Source organism: Chrysochloris asiatica, unplaced genomic scaffold (assembly GCF_000296735.1).
Source record: "Chrysochloris asiatica unplaced genomic scaffold, ChrAsi1.0 scaffold00129, whole genome shotgun sequence".
Taxonomy (NCBI): domain Eukaryota; kingdom Metazoa; phylum Chordata; class Mammalia; order Afrosoricida; family Chrysochloridae; genus Chrysochloris; species Chrysochloris asiatica.
This window is the reverse complement of record NW_006408647.1, coordinates 5,653,438-5,675,500: the sequence shown is the minus strand read 5'-3', so window position 1 is coordinate 5,675,500 and position 22,063 is coordinate 5,653,438. Positions and strand designations below refer to the sequence as shown.

The window sequence follows — 22,063 nt, the reverse complement described above, 5'->3', positions numbered from 1 at the left end:
CTTACCTTCATCAGGGTGTTCTCTGGCCTTGTCGTGGTAGGACTCCTGAGAGGTTTGAGCTTGTCTGGTCACCTAACAGCATGAATCCCAACCCCCAAAAAGAAAGAAAATCACCTTAGAGTTTCTGACAATAATAATACATGTGTCCAATGATAACTCAAAGGAGGAAGCTTAGGTGTACCCCAATCCACCTACTTTATTAACCTAAGATGGGTAGGAGGTTGGGGTTGAACGGTAGGGAATCTTTTCCCTTTTTTATTCAACTTGTATTTTTGAGTGAGTATTATCTACCCAGGATTTAAAAATTTAAAAAAACCAACATTAACAAAATAGTAAATTTGGGGGGGTGAGCCACACATAGTCCTGGTTGCTGTTTCCTAAAACACTTCCAGAAGACTACTTGGATGCTTAATATGATAAGAGTCAGAGTTAATAGGGTTGATTTTCTAACAGCCACCTTCAGTTGCTGTTTGCTTCAGTCAGAGCGTATTTAAAAGGGGGTGAAATAGCATTTTGCAACTGAAAACGACACTTTAAACATAAGCAAGCCCACTACTCACAGATGGGACCCTAAAGCCATTTCCCTCATTGTTATCCTGGTAGGAACTCCACTCTAGTTCCCCACCTACCATGGCTGGGTGTGTGCAAGCTTACAAAAGAAACAGCACAACTGTTTTGTGGTTAAAAGGAGGAAAATTAGACTGTCAAATTACAGACATCTAAAAGGTAACCCAGCTAATATCAACTCTGGTAACCACCATCCACCCAAACTCAACCACGTGCAAAGCAGTGGTATTATCCCTTCACCGTCTTCCTTCACCATAGGTCTTCTGGTTTATGCCCACTTGCCACCGCAGCAAAGATTATCAAAACCCTAATATACCCTGGGTTCTTAGCTTCAAATTCAGTGCCCTTCTTTCCAGACCAGAGACGCGTGGTAAACTCTGAAGTGGGTGGCAAATGTTATTTATAGACTAAGAACGACAAGCAAAACAGGTAGAAAGAAAAAGAAAAACAGCTGCTCTTTAAATATGTGAGTTTAACAAAAAGCATCTGAGTAATTTGGATGTTATGTGGGCACTCTCATAAATGTCCTCCCAGAGATCTTCTCCCTTCCATACATACATAATCACAAACCTTTTAAGTGGAATTAGGTGGACCCCGGTCGCACTGAACCCTCCTCAAATTGTCATGTTGGTATAAAAGACAAAAAACCACCCCAATGTCCTTGTCAGAACCCAGGCCCCCAGCCTTCCAAAATGATGGGTACTCACCCCAGCCATTTGGATAGAGGAGGTTAACTCTGAGGTGTTCTTAAACGTGTTGTTTAAACCCCCAAATTTCCCCGCCCCCAAAACCACAAGCTTTCTCTTTTGGGGCAAAAGGATGCCATTTAAGGAAAAAGGGTATACCCTCCCAAGTGTGTGTGTGTGTGTGTGTGTGTGTGTGTGTGTGTGTGTGTGTGGTGGGGGTAGGGAGGGACGCTAGTGAAATCTTTTGGGTGTCAAGACTCTTCTACCGGATTTCCTCCAAAGGTTTCCCAGTTGTTGAACAAAGGTGGCCAATGGGGTGTCGGATATCAGGGTCCATCCGCCCCCACCTTCATCAGCAGCTCTCCATGAGGCCCGAAATAGTCCCACCAAGCGCCGCAGGCCGGCTCCCGGCTTTCTCTCGCCGGCACCCACGTGTCTCTATTTACTCTTCTCGGGTTACCAGCGCTATCGCCCCCACCGGGCTAGGAGATCTGATAAAGTGCCTTTCACCCTCCCCTGCGTGGTGGCCTAGCTTCCGCCGCATCTTCACTTAGACTCGCCTTTCTTCTGCAATAGCTTTCAGCCCTGATCCAGGCCCAAACCAACCCCCTAAACTTTTTTTCTTTTAAGTGATAAGAGTTAGAGAAAACTAGTTTTGCGGGCAGTACGGCCGGTCCTGCCCAGAGCCGCCCTGGGCTCCAGCCTCCAGGGCGGCAGGGACAGGGAGCCGCCCCACCCCCGCGCGACCCCCGGTCGGCCGCTCGGCAGCGGTTGGGACGGCTCCGCCTGCCCCCAGCCCACGCCCGCCCCCTTTCCTCTCCCGGGGCCGGTATCCACCTAAGCTTTTTGGTGGTTTAACGCACTTCTGCAGAGGTATCTACCCAGAGAGATAGCGGCTGCACTTTGTTTTCCGTCCTACGGAAGAACTTTTCAGCTGTGGTGTTGAGGCATCTTCGCTCTAATTCTCCGTACTTCCCTCCACCTCATAGAAAAGTCCGGAGGTGAAACATTAGGGGTTAAGAGCAGCTTTTCCTGCCCGCAAACCAACAGCTTAACCACCGAACCTCTAAACGGATCCATTTGGTAAAAGTTTCCCGGAAAGCTCTCTCCCCAATCCCAACATGTACACAAAAGGGAATGTTGATCCGGGGCCACCACCACCACCACCATATCCTAACCAAACACGGAGGCTACAGCGGGCCCGTCAGCCTCCGCTGCCCCGCGCCTTCGCCCCTCTCCCGCCTCTGATCTTCCACGGGACCCAGCTCCGCGTCGCAGGCATGGGTCAGCAGCCCGCTCACCTCGTGCCCGTTGCTAGCCGGGATGATTTCGGATTCATTGACCAAGGAGGACTTGATGTCGGCTAAATCTCCTTCCTCTTCGGGGTGACTGATCTCGGCGAAGATTTTCTCCTTCTGGGGGTCGCCCTCGTCCTTGAAGGGGATCATTTCGTCCGTAGCGCAGAGTTCCGGGTCCCCCCCGCCGCCGCCGCCTCCCCCGGAGAGCTGGGGCATCCCGACTTCTGTATAATCTCCGCTCTGCTGGGGGAGCACCCGCGGCGACAGCAGGAAAGGGGGGGGGGTGTCAACGAAAAGGGAGGAGGGAGGGAAAGAAGAGTTGGAAGGGTGCGTGAGGGAGGAGAGCGGGCGGAAGCGGGGCCGGCGAGTGCCGGGCCGCCAGCCGGCAGCGGGAGAAGCTGCGGCGACGCAAGAGACCGGGCGGCAGTCCGCGCCTTCCCGCTCTGCAAAGACCAACTCCGGCGCCCACCCCTGAGTCCGAAGGGCACGAGGCTGAGACGGGAGCCGCGGCTGACGGCGCCTCTGGGGGCGTCTGCGTGGTGCGCGCTAGCCTAGGCTGCCCGGGCCTGGGCTGCCACCCCACGCCCCCCGCGTCGCCGGAGTCTTGTGTGCGGAACACGCCTGTTCTGGCAGGGGATCGACTCGCCAAAGTACAGAGGAGGGTCGGTCAGCGCACTGCGGCGCAAACGTCTCCACTGTTTCTTCCAGAGATGCCGATTTGGGAGTTTGTTTTCCGTGAAAAGAGAGGGGAGGTGGGCAAAACAAAACAAACCAAAAACTCCGTTTGCCCCAGAGGAGAAAGCGCAGGGAGAATCAGAAGACAACGCAATGTCCACTTCCTGGAGGCTTAAAAAAAAAAGTAGGGGGGGGGGGCGGGACAGGGCAACTCGGATTGGAGGTGTCCGTTTTAGAGCTTCTTATTTCCTTCCTTTTCGCTTCGGTTTTTCTCCTCGAGACGTTTAATCTGCTGGAGAAGGAGGAGAAGGTGGCGGCGGAGTAGGAGGGGAAGAGAAAGAAGTTTGCCAAGAATAAAGTTTGTGCCGGCTTGCACTGGGATACGACAGTGGAGAGCGCAGCGGGGTCTCAGGGAGTCACGACTGGGGCCTCGGTTCCAAATGTTTCTGCCCAGAGTTGGAGCCAACACACATACACAGCCCGACCCCTCTTTGTTCCCGGCTCGAGTTTCTCAGCCTGGTTCGCAGGCTCTCTCTTTTGCCGCTCTCCACGCCTCCGCGGGGCCAGCTCTGTCAAAGCAAATAACTGCGCCCCTCGAGTTCGTTCCGCAGAGGGTCAGAGGAGGCTCGGATCTTGGCCGCTTACGGGGATCCGGGCGCGTCCCGGCTTCTCGGCTCCAGAGCGCGCAGCCCTGGTTCCTCCTCCGCGCCCTGCCCCGCAGGTGAGCGGCTGCTCCTTCTCACCGCTTCTCCTCCTCCCGCGCCTGACCGGCGCTGAAAAGCTACCCACATGCGTCGCTTCTCCTCCCCCTCCCCTCCCCCGCCTCCAGCTCTTCTTGGCTGCCCGCTGGGGGGCGGGGGGGTTGGGGGTGGGGGGGGAGGGAGGAGAAGGGAGGTGCGAGAAGGAGGTGGTGATTGAGGGCTTTTTTTTCTTTCTTTCTTTCTTTTCTTTTCCCAGAGCCTGTAGGACGAGTCCTAGTTTTAACGCGCGCGCGCGTGTGTGTGTGTGTGTGTGTGTGTGTGTGTATGTGTGTGTCTGGAGGGATGGATCAGGCAACTTGGCAAGGAAAGGAAGAATTGGTTGCTGCTTGTAACCCACTGAGAGACTCGCTTTGTCCGCGTGAAATTGACAACGTGTATTCGAGTGGCTTAACTTCATCATCTAAGTATCTCTTCGCTGCGTCACTCCCCCCCCCCAACTACTCCTCTTCCTCTGCCAATTTCTCCCCCATCTCCTTTCCGCCTTCCTCTCTCCCTCCCGCTTTCTGGCAGGGGGAGGAAGATGAAAGAGAAGCCGCCGCCGCAGTGATGGACACCACATTGATAGATGTTCTGACTGAGGGGGGATGAGGGGGAATCAGGGACAGAGAGAAGGAAAAAGGGAAAATATAACAGACATTGCTCAACTAATAAGGGAGAACGGAAGCAAGAAGGACAAGGAAAAGAGTTGTGGTTTATCACACATACGCTATTTGGAGACAAGGGAAGAGACGCCAGCGAAAATTAAATATTCAGGCTTACCAAGAAAAATAAGACGAGAAAGGAGGAACTGAAGACTGGTTCTTAAATATCGCTTTTTAAAAAACAATATCTTTCATATATTCTCGCCACAGGATACATGGAGTTAACGCTAGATCGCTCCTGGATTTTCGAAGATACAAGTCGAAGTGTGAGTGATCCTCTAAGGAAATGAAAAGGCAAGCAGGGGCAGAGAAGGCAAATGAACTAAGGAGAACGAATGTAGATGAAGAAGGACTGGGCAATCAATCCCTGGCACCTTGGACTGACTGCGCTTTCAAAGGGATTCTTGAAGATTCTATTCGAATCCAACCTCAAAAATTCTTCAATCTCCACCGTTTCTTTGATGCATTTTGTACAAGGGTCGTACTTTTAAGGAGATGCTTTGTGAAAGTTACAGTGCAAATAAGGCTGAAATTTGCAAACATTCTGCATTTTGTCTCTTAGCTCTCAACCTGGTCAGTTAAAAAGCCTGGCAAAATGATTATATCCAGTACAGTAGTCATCTGTAAACCCTCAGAACAGCAAACAGGGGTCGGGAAGAAATGTGTTTCCATCTCTCTTGAATTGAAAATGAGGAACACACTATGAGATTTGACGTTAACATAGGAATGTCCTTGCAAAGACCCTCTTCTTTTCCTAAGGGGACATTGCAGGTTGCTGGACATGATATACAATACTCTAAATGAGCACTTCAAACTTTACCCACTGGTTCTACTTCGTGGGGGTGGGAAATTTGCTGTGGAACCAGTTTTAAAACTATCTTTGAAAGCATTCAGTTGTTCCCATAGAGCATGTAAATTCTCTGAGGATTAGGGTAAAATTAAGGGGGCTGGAGATGTGAGCCAAGAAGAATAAAACATTAAATCCCCTTTAAATAACTGACAATGCTATGCCTTAGAGAAGAAAAACAAACAAATATTCAGCTACAGTGTGTCTGTAAGGTAATACTAAAAAGGTTGGAAAGCAACCCAATTATTCTTTTGGGTGGTGGTGGTATGCAACTTTTCTTGTTATGCATGAGTGTAGTGTAATTCCCTGGAGATATGAACATATAACTATGTCAGACATGTATACCCCCTGTTCTAAAAGAAATGTCGAAAGTCTTCCCACAACTGAGCCAATGTACGAATAGAAAAAGAACTAGGAAATAATTTCACCAAAGCAGCCAGAGTAGACGTTCTTTTTCATCAAACTGTACAGGATGGGGTGGCGTGAGCGAGCACACAGAATGACCAGAGGGTATTTTCTGGAAGCTGAGGAAAGATTAAATGAGGGCTCCCACATCCCCCTGTTTAAATGTTGCAACTAATTCGAATCCCATTTTCTCCTTCATGTTAATTGTTTGGACTCCTAGAGTCTTTTGGAGCTCAACTCCAGGTGTCCTGGAGATTAGGAGCTAAAGAAGATGAGAATTTGGGGGCACAATAACTAATGGATGAGGATTGGTGGCTGCATTTGGTATTATTTTGCCGTAACCTCCTTCTTTGGAAACACTGTTTCTAACGAAATCACCCCACGTCTGCCTTCTTTGGGTGATAGTTTATCCTCCCCGCGACGTGCGTGGTGTTGACTGATTTTTTTTTGCATTGTTGCAAATCTTCGGATGGACTGCAACTTAAAAGAGTCTTTGAGACCACAGAGTCAAAAATTATTAAAAATTTTGTCTAGGACCGAGTGGACATTTCCATGTCAAGTCTGTTTCCTCCAGGTCAAAAAGCAGGGGGACGCAAGAGGGGCGGGGTAATCACAGGAAGATGTTCCCTACAGATTTAGTGTCATCACTGTCTAGAGCACTTCTGTCTTCGGAAGGCCTCCTCTAATTCATGTGGGGACTGCTGTTAGCATGGACAGCCTCCTCCTCGGGTGCCGCGAGTGGGATCTCAAGGTCCGGGATGTGGTGGTTGTGGCGCGGGATAAACACTCCCCACTCGGATATAAAGACAGGTTGTTCGTGTGAACTCGAGCGAACAACTGGAGGTTGGCTGTTGCAGGTTCACTCCTTCAGGATGTGGGTTTCAGGAGGCGTTTTGATGTGATTTAATTCCGACCGTGAAACAATTGCTAGGGGCTGGCTGGATTGCTGTTGGTTTTTCCCCTCCTGGTGGCTTTGGTTGGTTGGTGTGGGTTTAGTTTGGAAGTGAACAGCGATTTGTTTTATATCAACACTTCCTTCTGCATTGGGCGCCGTCGCGAGCGCAGCGCGCGGTGTGTGTGGCGGGGGTGTGTGAGGCGCCCACCTGGAGACAGGACAGAGAAGGAGAGTGGAGACCGGCCTCGCAGTCCAAAGTAACCTAGACTCAGCCGCCCGGAGGTCCAGGGGAGCAGGATAATGACCCACATCCACACCAAAAGGCCCCTCCCCCCACCCTTGGCAATTTTGCTGCCAAGTCTGTTGACTACAGACACTCAAGTGAGTCCTTAATTACAGGGACTAGAGAAAAGCGCGGTATCCTTCAGAGTCTTCTCCGCCCCCTCAGTCCTAACCCCCCCGCCCAGGCTCCGGGTCGTCCCCTTTGTGTGGGCTGGAAATCCCTGCCAGACAGAACTTTGGTGGGATCCCAAAGGAAGGAGGTGGCGGGGTCCTACAGAAGAGGATGCTCCTCAAGAAACAAGGGAGGACTACAGAACAAATGTGATTCCAGAGGCGGAACTCGGGCACCTTCTATTAAACAGCCCCAGATTCACCAGGAGACTGGAGTCGTGGGCATCTTCAGATTAACGGATTTCTTGAGAAGGGAGAAAAGGGGGGCAAGGGAAATGGCAGTTTGTGTCCCAGGGGCTCTTCCGCCTCTTGCCTCCTCCAAATACAAACAAACTCAAACTTTCACCCGCCAGGGGAAAGGAGAACTCGTGGGGCCGTGAAAAGTGTCGTTCCCAAATCCGGCCGCCTGCTACCTCCCGGCTTCCGCAAGGCTGGTGCCCATTGGTGTGGGTAGCTCAGCACAGCCTCCCGCAACTGGAGCGAGAGGGGTCCGCCTACGCAGGGCACCGCACCGCCAGCCCCTCGCGCCTTCCCCTGGCGTCCTTCACGCTCGTGCGAGTGCAGGAAGAGCCTGGCATCCGCGCCTCGCTGGGGAGGTATTCTCCGAGTTACCGTCGAACGGACGGGGTCCTCCCACAATCACGAGAGGGGCCACATCCCACTTCATCCTGTGGGCTCGGCCGGCCAACCCGATGGGAGGGAGCCCAGCCGGGTGGCCGCGGGCCGGAACAAGAGAACCTAGGGCTAGGGGAGAGTGCAGAGGAATCTCTCTGAAAGAGCCCAGCAATGCGCTCTCATAGCTCGGTTCTGCTACGGCTGCATCCACTGATCCTCAGTGGAAAACTGAGCTCCTGGGATGGCCCCGCGATAGTTACACACAGCACGGAAGGCCCGGCATTATGATTTTAAGGATGCTTCCCAGAATGGAATTGGAATGAAGATGGGAGCTGGAATAGATCTGTGGGCCATAAAACGCCTGGCCTAGTGGACCCGACGTGCAGTTCTTATTTTCCTCCTTTCTGAAAACTTTCTCAGGCGCTTTAAGTTGGCGTGGGGACCGGTCTCTGGAATCTGGCAGCTAGCCCTAAGGAGGCGGCACACCCCTACTTTCCCTCCCTCCACGCGGGGTCCTCCATCGTCCTTCACCCTGCCCTCCCCACGGGCCGGGGACGCGCACCGAGCCAGCGGCTTGGACTAGGATCGCGCGCGCGCGCGCGCGCGCCGCGCCTTATATCCACCCAGGGCGGCGCCTGCGCAGGGCCGGGCTCGGCGGCGCGGCCTTTGAAGTCTCGGCGGCTGCCGCTTTCATCCTTTCTTTTTTCCCTTGCAGGCCCCTTTGTGTGACTAAATTTGGCAAGGATGTGGAGCCGAGCCAGTCTTTCCACGTGTGCTCCCAGCTCCCAGCTGAGAAGGCCAAGGGTTCTCTTCCGGGTAAGGAGACAGGGAGAAAGATCAAAAAGAGTTTGGGGAGCTGGATCTGAAATGTGAATTGAAAATAAAAATCAAGCCTGGACACATTCCAGTTTCTAAAGCAAAACCAACCCTCAGTAGAGGCCTTGTTGCTGTGGCTCTTCTCCCTCAGCTCTCTTTCATTCGCTCCCTTTCTTTACCGCAACTGTCCTTGAACACATGGAACAAAACGAAAAGAACATAGGGAAACAGTTTCTCCAGATTTTGTTTTGCAGTAATTTTATTAGAGACAAAATCTTGCTCATTAGGGAAAATCACAGTTATGTGAAGCCACATTTCTTCAGCCATAAGTATGTATTGTCTTATTTCAGTATGTTTTGCACTTTCTTCTGCAGCCACATTTGGGGAGAGAAGGCTGACGCAACACATGTGCACATGGTCATTGTGTGTGGTGCTTCTACTGTTCCTGCTTTGTGAGGTGGATCATATAGGTTTTTGTTTTGTTTATATATACAAAAATTCGATTCTGAAAAAACGTCAGCATCTTTTCTTTCATTTTAAACCAAAGCACTCACTATCACAACAGCTTTCTGAATTTGAAATCCTCTTGTTATATAGGCTTGGAGATTTTTTTCTGCATCAGTAAGCCACAAAGGTTTGTATCATTGTGGCTAAAAAGTGTAAAAGTTCCTTCTTGAATACATTTCTTGAGTGACTTTCTGTTGCTTTGAAGGTTGTAGTTGTTGTTATGTGCCATCGAGTTGGTACCAACTCATAGTGACCTTATGTACAGCAGAACGAAACACTGCCTGATCCTGGGCCAACCTCACTACTGAGTGAGTAAGTAGTCCAGGCTTGAGTCCAATTGGCCAATCCATCTCATTGGGGGTCTTCCTCTTTTTTCTCTGATCTTCCACCTTACTAAATATGATATCCTCCAGCGACTGGTCCCTCCTGACAATATGTCTGAACTATGAGAGACGAAGTTTGGCCATCTTGGCCTCCACAGAAGCCCTCTGGCTACACTTCTTCCAACACAGATCTGTTGCTTCTTTTGGCAGCCCATGGCACTTTCAATATTCTCCTCCAACACCATAACTCAAATGCATCAGTTCTTCTACAGTCTTCCTTGTTCACTGTCCAGCTTTCACGTGCATATGAGGCTATTGAAAATACCATGGCTTGGGTCAGGTGCACCTTCGTCCTCAAGGTGACATCTTTGCTCTTCAACACTTTTAAAAGTTTTGTGCAGCAGATTTGCCTAATGCAGTATGTAATTTGATTTCTTGATTGCTGCTTCCATGAGTGTTGATAGTTGATCCAAGAAGAATGAAGTCCTTGACAACTTCAGTCTTTTCTCCATTGATAAGAATGTTGTTTATTGGTCCAGTGGTGAGGATTTTTGTTTTCTTGACATTGAGATGTAATCCATACCAAAGGCTATGCTGTTTGATCTTCATCAGCAAATGTTTTAAGTCCTTTTCACTTTCAGCAAGCAAGGTTGTATCACCTACATATAGCAGGTTGTTAGTGAGTCTTCCTCCAATCCTGATGCTATGTTTTTATTCATATAAACCAGCTCCTCGGATTATTTGCTCAGCATACAGGTTGAATAAGTATGGTGAGAGAATACAACCCTGTTGTACACCTTAATTTTAAACCATTCAGTGCTCCCATGTTCTGTTCGAACAACTGCCTCTTGGTCCAGGTACAGATTCCTCATGAGCACAATTAAGTGTTCTGGAATACTCATACTTCACAATGTTGTCCATAGCTTGTCATGATCAACACAATCGAAAGCATTTGCATAGTCAATAAAGCACAGGTAAACATTTTTCTGATATTCTCTGCTTTCAGCCAAGATCCATCGGACATCCGCAATGATATCCTTCATTCCACAGCCTCTTCTGAATCTGGCTTGAACCTCTGGAAGTTCTCAGTCAATGTATGTAGCCATTTTTGTATTACCTTTAGTAAAACTTTGCCTGCATGGGATATCAAAGAGATTGTCTGATGATTTCCGCATTCCATTGGGTCACCTCTCTTTGGAATGGGCACAAATATGGATCTCTTCCAATCAATCGGCCAGATAGTTGTCTTCCAAATTTCTTGGCAGAGGTGAGTGAGTACCTCCTGTGCTGCCTCACTTTCTTGAAAGATTTCAATTTTTATTCCATCAATTCCTGGTGCCTTGTTCTTTGCCAATTCCTTCAGTGCACCTTGGACTTCCTCCTAGGCCAACATTAAAGAGACAGCTTTGAAGTAGAGTAATGCAAAAAATCAGAAATCTTGGGCTGGTTGGCTCTTCCATTACTTCTCAAGCTATGTGTGACGTTGTTGTTGTTAAGTGCTGTTGAGTTGTTTCCGATCCATAACAACCCTGTATAGGGTTTCCAAGGAGTGGCTAGTGAGTTTGAACCACCAACCTTGCAGTTCAAAGTGACATTGCAGCCCATTGTCTTAATGCCACCATTTACTGGCCCTGACTCAGTTTTCTCTGCAAAATGGGTATAATAGTAACCCATTGACAAGGTTGTTGTAAGAGTTCATGAGATAATACATGTATAAATGTAAGGTATTATTGTTGTTAAGTGCTGTCATTGGTTCCAACTGCTAGAGACCCTGTGTAGGCTGGTGGGTTTGAACACCCACTGTGCTAAGTTAGCAGTCCAGTGCTTTTTCTGTAACCCCTCAACTGGAACCCCAAGATATTATTGTTGCTATTACTAAGTGCCATTAAGTCAGTTCGGACCTATAGCCACCCTGGGTAGGGTTTCCTAGGAGCGGCTGTGAGCGTGAACCGCCAACCTTGCAGTTCAGAGTGACATTGCACTCCAGCTCATTAACCCACAGCGCCACACCTGGACGCCAAAGTATCATTATTAAAAACAAAATCAAAGTATCCTTGAAAAAACAAAACAAAACATGGTCCTTATTTTAAAACACACACACACACACACACACACACACACACACACCCAAACCAACCAGTTTTTCTGGAGTCAGAATGTTGTCATGGTGATGGCATCTGTGCTCCATAAATTTTTCAGTGACTGGGATTTTGAAACTATGTCACCATACCTTTCTGCTGTGACACTTCGGGGGTGTCTGGAACCCCCAGAACCTCTAACCATTTAGCTGTTTGCACCACCCAGGAACTTACCTGCAAATTGCAAAACAGTAAGGGACATGCACATGTGTACTTCACTAGAAACCCTTAGCACATGGGCAAATAGGGGATGGTGTCACACTCAAGTGTACGCTGCTGTGGCCGTCTCCATATCGTCACAGTTACATTATGAAAATCATCAAAATCACCTCAGTGTTTGTTCCCTGCAAGTGAATGCCATGGGAGGAAAGAGCATTTCAAGGTGAGAAGGAGTATGCCTTAACCTGTCTCAGTGTGTTTATGATGAACTCTTAACAGATTCACGGATGAAGAATAATGACACTTAAAAACAGATTGCATGTATATGTGAGCCATATGACACAACTCATGATATGATACGAGAATAGACTGAAAAGTGTGATGGGCGGTCAAAGTAGTGGGCAAGGGCAAGTCAAAAATATTGCTACAGAATCACATAAACCTTTATTAAGCAAAATATGAAGCTATTGTTTCTCTACATACACCCCATCTAGGTCTATATACTTCTAAAGGTGGTGTTACCATATCGCTAACCCTTTCTGAAGAATTCTGTACTTTTCTGCTTATACCACATCAAAACGGCAGTTTTGGCATCCTCAAGGAACTCAACTCAAATTATGTCCTTTTGAAATGTTCTTTGAGTTAGAAGAACAAAAAAAAGTTAGAAGGAGCAACATCAGGACCGTAGGGTACATGGGGTAAGGTTTCCTAAGGAAATTCTCCTAGGAGAGTCCTCGCCATCCTCCAAGAATGAGCAGGTGAATTTTCACAATGGAAAAAAAAAAAAAAAATTCCTCAGAGCAACTTTCCTGCCCTTTTTCTTAAGAATGCAGTTTTTAATTTTCTCAAAACTTCTTTCTAATAAGCACCCATGATCATTCCTATGAACCTTGAGAAAATCTATCAAGATTACCCCTTTGGGAGTCCCACAAAATTGTTGTCATACCTTTTCAGCTTACCTCTCTGCCTGGAATTTAACTAGCTAAGCAGATCTCCTGGGAAACCACTGTTTTGATTGGATTTAATTTTTTTTTTTTTTTTTTAAGGCATCCCGATGAGACTGAGACAACTGTATGACTGAGAGAACCTATCTGCAGCCATCCACTAATTGAAACAATGTGTTTAAGCATGTTTCATTTAGTATGGATTTAACCTATGCATGTATGAACTGAAAAAGTAGTAATACTTTTTTACATACTCTGGTGTGGTGCTGTAGGATAAGCACTAGAGTGTAAAGTCAGTTTGAACCGCGAGGTCAGCATCTTTAACTCACCTTGGAAAACCTAGACGGGGCCACTGTGAGTCGGAACTGACTCAAAGGCACTTAATAACAACAATGAGTATGTGGATGAAATACTAGTAACATTGACAGCGATAAGAACTCATGGAAACTGACTACCAAAGTGTTTAAGAGGTGTTTCTTGGGACTGTACAAATCTCATTAGAATTTACGCTTTACAATTGGATGTGTTTTCATACAACAGACTTGAGGTGTCTTACATTTACAGTGCTGTAAAGATTGTGGCTAGGACTGGCTGGGAAGTGAGAAATACCACATGCATAATATACTTAGGACATTTAGCTGTGTGTGCTTCATGTGTGATCTTTTCTAGCCTAAAGTAACGCCACCAATGGAGTCCTTTCCTGAGTGTGGCCTCCTGGTATAAACTTTTCAGTGTGACCTGTCTACAAAGTGATGAAAGTGCAGAGGTGGAGGTAGCTTCTAGTGTACCTGTCTCCTGCCCATTCACCATGGTCCAAATGTGCACAGGGACACAGACTCCTCCTGAGATGTCTCTCTCTTCTGGTTCTCACCTGCTAGCAGCAACAACTAGTGTAGAAGGGTCTTAGTAGCATTTGGGGGTAGGGTACAGATGAAGGAACTTTTGGCTTAGAAAACATATCTTGCCCCCAGATGTTTCAGATTAGAAACAGTTGCTTCTCAAGTCCCTTGATCAACTTCATTCCTCCCTTTAACTCTTCTTTACAAGAGCAGACATTTTGATATGCATTCTTGGTCAACCCAGCAACAATGGCCAAGGCAGTCAGGGTTCTATCTTGCTTTGTGGGTACAATAAGGAGAGTTTGAAAATCCTCAAAGAAAGTCTTTAACCCAGAGTTGAGGACAAGAAATTCTCCAGCGTAGGAGGCATGGCTAGGGGATTTACTTATTGTTATAAATCTGTTTTCTTTGGTGGATATGGCAATAGAAGTGTTTCTTGGATCATAGTAAATACACCTCATACGATGGGTGGCCTCTGTAGTATTCTCAGGCTTCCTGGGTTGTAAGAGCAGGGCCCTGGGCTCTGTCAGCATTGGGCAAGTGCCTAATCCCTGGTTTAAGGCTAGAAGCCAAAGCCACAACCTTATTGCCTAAAGGCAAGAGTACTACCAACTGAGCCATATGGAGATTAATGCAGAACAAGGTCATTAGTCTCATTGTTTATCCAGTTACTAGCTGCACAGATTTGTGTAAATTTCAGCTACAGTGGTTGTAGCCTCCTTTTGATGTGTGTAATCTGTACATTTTAGTATTCCAAGAAAGGGCCTGACTGACAGGAACTACATCCAAGGCCCAGAAAACACATCCACACAAGCACAGTGAAGCATGGAGTTGAACAATTTTCCAGTGAGTTCCATCAAAGTAAATAAACCAACCTGTAGGGGTTAGGACTGAGCCTCCTTTTTCTGACATGACATGACTTTTGGGAGTTCTTGTGATTTTATTTTTGTTTACATTTCAAAATGGATAACTGCTTTAAGTTTTCATTCACTTTTTGGAGGAGAGTCTTGGACCAGGTAACATTTAACTCTTGTGATGCTTTCTCTGTAAAAGCAGTTTATTCCAGAAAAATAAACTTTTTGAGTGGGGTGATCCATATATATAAGTATCCAAGAAATAGTTTCTAATTTATCCCTTAACTCTGTCTTGCTTGTATAGCTGTGCTTAAACTCAGAATTAGCAATTATGGGGATGGATTCCAAAGATGGAGAGAGCCAATGCAAATAGTTTAGGCTAAAAAATTGTCATCTGGCTCAACTAAACACTTTTTTTTGGCAAAAATAAAGCTAATTTGCCTGGTCTCAATTTGTCTTAAAGGTACTGCAATCTCAGCCTGCCAATTACTGATCTCAAGTCCACTTCCCTTGGGTTAAATTGGCAAAAAAAAAAAAAAAACAACAACCAAGAAATAGAGATAAATTATTATGCTATGAATTTAGACAGTGAGTTTTGACTACCCATTCAGACAACTCTATAGATTCCTGAATATATTTTAAGGCTTGAATTATTCAGATATCTGATCTCTACAGTTTTGAATTCTCAGGATAATTTTTATGTTTTACTTTGTGTTGTTAGAACAGCAAAATCTACTAGTGGCCAAGTCAGACAAACCTGGCTGACACCCCTACTCCCCCAGGGTTTGAGCTCTCTTATATATCTCTGGTATCCAAGCTTCTTTTTTAAACTTTCTATTGTGATTTGGGTGAAAATTTATAGAGCAAATAGATTTTCCAATTCAACAATCCATATACATTTTAAATTGTGATGTAATTCCTGCAACATGGCAGCAATTTTCCCACTTCCTTCCTGTGTTTACCATTTCCAGTAGTCCTTTTTTCCTGTCTCTTTCTGCCTTAAGTTGATTTCTGGGCAAATCTGCCCTTTCCATTTCATATGGTTGAGTATTCTAAGGAGTGCTATCTCCCTGGTATTATTGTTCACATTATATCCTTTGGCTGAAAGTGCAGTCATGGTGTTGAATTTGTTTTCAGATCTGAAGGGTGTCTAAAGACCATAGTCTTGAGGGGTCTACAAATCTCTATCAATCAGACCATAAACCTGTTGGGTTTTTTTTTTTTTTTTTTTAATGACTTTGATTTTTTCCCCGCCCTATTCAGCACCTTCTGTTGTAATCCTTTCAGAGAGGTCAGCAGTACTAGTGGGGCACCATCTATTTCTTCTGGTCTCAGGGTCGAAGAGGCTGGGCTTCATGTGGTCTGTTAACCCTTTGAACTAACTGTTTCCTTGCATTTTTTATTTCTTTCACTCTTTACTTCAAATGGGAAAAGAACAAATAGTTGCACCTTAGATGGCCACTCACAAGTTTTTAAGACCCTAGTTGTTGGGGTAGGATATAAACATTTTCTTGTGGTCTCTGTTATACCAATTTATATCCCCCAAGACTATGATCCTGAACACCCAGGCACAGCCACTCATCCCCTCAAGGTGTTTGGTTATGACTACAAAGTTTTCATAACTTTGTCCTCTGTATGCTCTGCTATGCCCATGGGTATATTTACAGTACATATAAATACATATGTATTTATAAATAGCCTCTGTCAAGCCTATATAGATTTGTGGAGTCCTATTCTTCTTTCCATTATTGTTCAGTTTGAGTATGTGTCCACAGGTTGTTATTGCTGTTATTACAGAATTGGGTCTGTACTAGTATTTTCCTTTCTTGCCTTCAGCTCTGTGCTTCCATTTTTTGCTCAGTTCCACGTGTGCCCCACAATAGGCAGTCAAAGCTGGACCTTAGCATTTCATTGTCACAGCTTCCAGGTTCCTGTGTGAACTTGCCCCCGCTTCCTCTCCTGTTCCTTGCTCTCTACTCTCCAGAACCATGGCTCTCCTTGCATTTCTCCAGTATGCAAGCACACATCCACCTCACTTTTTCCCTTGTTGCCTCTGCCCAGAAGCTCCCAACTAGGTAACTGTTCACAGGGTTCACTCCCTCACTTCATTCAAATCTCTGCTCAGATGGTAACTTCCTTCAGACCATGTTTTTAAAAATAGTTCCTCACCTACTTCCCCCAATTCTGAGCACTGTCTGTGCTTTTATAGGCCTTATGGTTCTTCATAGCCCTGCTAATGCCTGGTCAATTTGTAAAATATTTATTTGTGTATTTGGGTTTTTTTCCCACTAGAAGGTAAGTTCCATGAGAGCAGGTACTTTGTTTTCTTGTATTGCCTCCACTGCCTAGAACAGCATAGAAAATAAACTAGCAATGCATGTTGAATAATAAATTAACAGAACCTTTCTAAATCCTCAGTGTTCTCATCCATAACACCTACCAGTACTGTAGAGTATTAGAAATAATTGATATAAAACTATGTGACTTATCAGAGCACTCAGTAGATGATGACAGTAATTATGTGGATCAGCACTTACAATAGAAATATAATACAGGCTATACATGTAAATTAAAAGTTTCCAGTGGTCACATTTAGAAAACTAACAAGACACAGGTGAAACTAATTTTAAGGATATATTTTATTTAACCATAATATCCAAATGATTACCATTTCATCATATAATCATTATAAAAACATAATAATGAAAGATTTTACATTATTTATTTTCACACTAAGTCTTTAAAATCCAGTGTATATATAGTAGCAAGGAAAGGTCCTAAAAGCTTTACACCATCCCACATCATTGAGATCCACTCTACTTTGAGGAGACATCTCTTCCCCAGTCATATTTTGAGTGCCTTACAACCTGAGAGACTCATCTTCTGACACTGTATCAGACAATATTCTGCTGCTATCCAGAAGGTTTCCACTGGCCACGGTTTTTTAGAACTAGATAACCAGGCCTTTCTCTCTCATAGTCTGGAAGTGCCACTGAAGTTTGCTCACCCTGGGTGACCCTGCAGGTATTTGAATTACTGGTGACATAGCTAACAGCATCATGTTGTTGTTGTTGTCAGGTGCCATCGAGTCGGAACCGACTCATAGCGACTCCATGCCCAGCAGAACGAAACAATGTTCGATCCTGGGCCAACCTCACCACCGCTGCCACCCCCGAGTCCATCAATGATGCCACCTGGCCGATCCATCTCGTTGGAGGTCTTCCTCTTTTTCTCTGACCCTCCACCCTACCCAGCATGACATCCTTCTCCAACGACTGTTTCCTCCGGACTACATGTCCAAAGTAGGAGAGACGAAGCTTAGCCATCCTGGCCTCCAAGGAGCACTCTGGCTGCACTTCTTCCAAAACAGATCTATTGGTTCTCTTGGCAGTCCATGGCACCCCCAGCACTCTCCTCCAACACCACAACTCAAAGGCATCAATTCTTCTACGATCCTCTTTATTCACTGTCCAGCTTTCGCATCCATATGAGGCTATTGAAAACACAATGGCCTGGGTCAGGCGCACCCTAGTCCTCAAGCTGACATCTCTGCTCTTCAATACTTTAAAAAGTTCCTGTGCAGCAGATTTGCCCAGTGCAATACGTCGTCTGATCTCTTGACTGCTACTTCCGCGAGTGTTGATAGTTGATCCAAGAAGAATGAAGTCCTTGACAACTTCAATCCTTTCTCCATTGATAAGAATGTTGTTTATTGGTCCAGTGGTGAGGATTTTTGTTTTCTTGACATTGAGATGCAATCCATATCGAAGGCTGTGCTCTTTAATCTTCATAAGTAAATATTTCAAGTCCTCTTCACTTTCAGCGATCAAGGTTGTATCATCTGCATATCGCAGGTTGTTAATGAGTCTTCCTCCAATCCTGATGCCACGTTTTTCTTCATAGAACCCAGCTTCTCGTATTATTTGCTCAGCATACAAGTTGAACAAGTATGGTGAAAGAATACAACCCTGTCTCACACCTTTCCCAATTTTAAAACTTTCAGTGTTCCCATGTTCTGTTCGAACAACTGCTTCTTGGTCTAGGTACAGATTTCTTAGAAGTACAATTAAGTGTTCTGGAATACTCATACTTCTCAATGTTGTCCATAGCTTGTCATGATCCACACAATCGAAAGCCTTTGCGTAGTCAATAAAGCACAGGTAAACATCCTTCTGATATTCTCTGCTTTCAGCCAAGATCCATCGGACATCAGCAATGATATCTCTCGTTCCACGGCCTCTTCTGCATCATAGCAACACAAAAGTCCTACAGTATGACACACTGACAGATGAATGGTGGGATTTATTTACAACGTGCCTTGTTTCTGACTACACAAATTTCAGTTCTTCAGTAGCACATGTGACTTGTTGTTAGGCGCCATTGAGTTGGTTCTGACTCATAGATACCCTGTATAGGGTTTCAAAGGAGCAGCTGGTGAGTTTGAACCGCTGACCTTGTGATTCAAACCCACCTTTCGGCCTAGCGCTTATCCTACGGCACCACACCAGGACACTGACGCTTTAGTGACTTTAATGACAAGTTTTGCTGGTATAGCTCCTCCTAATACCTTGCACAATTCCTTCAAAAGAGCACATGATTAAAAATTTATTGGTGAATATTATAACTATATGCTATATAGAATTTTTCATGGAAAATATAGGCTTTCAGCTTCATTGGAGGGTGAAAGTCTCTGTAAACAAGTTTGAGGTTGTAATAATCAATGTAATTGCATCATAACTGTGCTTTGCACATGTGGTGTAGTAAATTTTTAATAGTCTCCTTTAGCTTTGTCTTTGTTGTTGTTTTTAAACGCTGTTGAGTCAGTTTTGACTCATTGCAAGGGTGTTCAAGGAGTGGTGAACCATCGACCTATGGTTCAAACTGACCTTGCAGTTAAGTGCTTATTCTCCAGTGCCACACCAGGACCAAACGACTCTTTTCTTGATAAGTCTGGGTAAGAATTGTGTGGGATAAGATACTGATAATATGACATAACTCAGCTGTGGATGTTAAGCGTTCATTGTAATTGTGAAAACTTGGAACTTTAACGTGGGTTTAAAATAAGCCATTTCAGAAACAGCAAGGGGAACATCGCTACCATGAAAGAAGAACTGGGAGTGGAGCATGTCCTTTGGACCCTGGGATCCTAGCCCAGAAAGCTGGGACACTGGAGGAATGGCAGAGGAGCAGCCAACAGCAGCAGAACCAAGAGTCAGACCACAAGATGGAGCAGTGGGCTTCCCAGCCCATGGAACAAGTAAAGCTGAGTGTCTTTGGTCAGGAAGCTTGCTTGCAGAGTTGGGTGCTTCCAGACACTTAACTGGTGGAAGGCTAGGTTTGCGGACCCAGGAAACAAGAGCCAAGTGCCTTCAGGTTGAGGGTTATGGTAGGGGTGGTGTCCTGTGGGCATTTATCAGCAGCCCCAAAAGATCTTTGTTACATTGGCTGGGCAGAGAAAGGCCTGTCTGTGGGCACAGCAGAGGAGAGGTTGTCTTGACTGAAACAACTGTGCCCTGAGCATTTCTGACCCTGAATTGTAATCTGTTAACTTCCCTAATAGACTGCGTAACTCTGAGGATGGTGCTTGAGTTCTGTGTGGCCAGTGCAATGAATTCTCAAACCCAGTTGAGTAGAGTGTGTCCTGGGAGGTATGGTTTGTTGCCACATCTTTTGCAGTTGGTGTCTGGGGTTCGTTACAATGACTTCAATCTCATGCAAGTATGGGGTTTTGTAAGAGAAAGAATGAAGGAACACGGAAAGTGAAACTTTTGCTTCTTAAATGGCTACTTATTGTTACTTTCAATAACTGAAGAAAATGTAAGTGATGTGCTGCTGGGAGAACTGAAGGGAGAAGACAGGCTGCTGGAGTCGCATGGGACAAAAATCACTTAGGTGTCATGATTCCAGAAAGCTTGTTAAATCTGCTTTCAATCTATACTTGACTGAGTATGCTAAAAAGGAGAGTTAGGAACTGCCGGAAGGAACAGGCTTTATTTTAAGCCAGTAGCCTACATATAGAGTAAGGGAAACCCGAGCCCCACCCAGAACTGCTGAGAGAACAGATTTACTTACCTTTGAAGGAAAGACAGGCAAAAGAAAAATACTGACTGCAAAAACCATGTAGGAACCATATCTGACTTGCTCTGGCTTCACAAGGGGGAGAGAGAATCAAACTCAAAATCAGCCCAAGGCTGATTCCTATGAAGTGGAGGTCAGACACGCTTCCACCCTAGAACCTTCTTTACCCTATTCTAACACCAACCACTCCTCCCACAGTGCTCTCTGCTTCACATCTGGGTTTGATAACCCATTGCAATGGCCACACAGAACTCATGACAACACTCACAATTATGGGGTTTACTAGGGAAGTGAACAGGGTACAACTCAGGATGAAAACCAATTCAGGAAGAAATGCTTTTTGCCTGTCATACTGCAGGCATGCCTCGCTCTTTGTTTTCAGCCTCTCAGTCATGTGGTCCCTTGGCCTCTGCCCTGCTTAAGCACGTGTTACAAAGTTTTTTTTAGCCAGTCTGTAAATGCCCAAATGGCACATTCTTCAAGCCAGTCTCCTGCCCGTGGACATTCAGCTTTATTCAGTCCATAGGCCTAGAGCCCAAAACTTCTCTTAAGTCATCTCCTCTGCTGTAAATGTTTCTCTAAATAGGGATCTCACATGTCACTCATGCTCTTCCTTCTTAATGGTCCTAGGATCTTCTGTCTCTGCTTCTGAGATGGCTCCTTTTAAACCTAGATGGAAGACAAAACTAACCAATCCCAGCCGTAGAGTCCTATAGATCTTATTTGCATGGTCACACTTGGTGGGAATTAAGATGACTTTGGATAGAAAAGTCATCAAATAAATTCAAGGCATTACACTGACATTTTGAATTTGGAGCAAGCAGTTTCCATTGAGGCAGAAAAAAATTCTGTGCCCATTAAAGAAAACACCATTCTAGGACTGAAAGTTAAAGGGAATTTGGCAAGTATGTTCATTGGTAACCACCTGGGTTCATTTAATGAGTGTAAGTGGGGGAGAATGCAGCAATGAAGAAATGAGAGAGAGAAGAGGGGGCTGACTGGTCTGAAGTTTAGGGAGGTGGGTGGGCTCCTGAGCCTACAGGCGCTGACCTAGCTCATGGAGGGGGTAGATAGGGCTGAGGGAGAAAGTGAGTGAAAAGGCCAGCTGAAGTGCAGTGAGAAGTGTGGACTTCCAACATTGTAGCTGGTATCCATTTGATGGCTAGGACCAATTTGACCAGAGCCCAACACAATGAAGAAAACAATGTTTGAGTTAGTGTAAATTGCTACAACTTTGGATTGTTGTGGACTGGACTTTGCTTATGATTTGATTGTAGATGCCTGAAATTCCAGCAAGAACAGAAGATTCTTTACATCAAGGAAGATGCTTGCTTTCTCCAACTACTGGGTTGCTAGGGAAACACAATTTAGAAACTTGATATCTAAAATGGGGGAGGTAGAAGCATGAAGTGGCTGGCTTACAAGCTTTCATGGGTGTGTTCAGTTAGAATGATTGTTATTGGAAACGTTAATCCATTATGTATGAAAAGGACAATAGCTAGAAGAGCCAGGGGAAGGCCTCCTGTGTAGTGAATTATGTGTTATGTCTTCTCTAACTTTGT

At 45.6% G+C, this 22,063-nt stretch overlaps 1 protein-coding gene across 4 annotated transcripts in view; it reads right to left on the bottom strand.

Annotated features, from left to right (window-relative positions):
* Positions 1-4,001, bottom strand: part of LEF1 (lymphoid enhancer-binding factor 1) — a 153,997-nt gene extending 149,996 nt beyond the window's left edge. Inside the window, exons 1-2 of one of the 4 annotated variants that reach the window (XM_006869321.1) lie at positions 2,555-4,001; positions 6-72 (exon numbers count right to left, since the gene is read on the bottom strand). In XM_006869321.1, the coding sequence (XP_006869383.1) occupies positions 6-72; positions 2,555-2,767 (280 nt within the window). In that variant the 5' untranslated portion in view covers positions 2,768-4,001. Of the gene's footprint in view, positions 1-5; positions 73-1,274; positions 1,424-2,554 lie in introns of those variants that run through there. The other 3 variants (XM_006869323.1, XM_006869322.1, XM_006869324.1) reach the window with 3 other exon arrangements.
* Between the last annotated feature and the right edge of the window lie 18,062 nt (positions 4,002-22,063).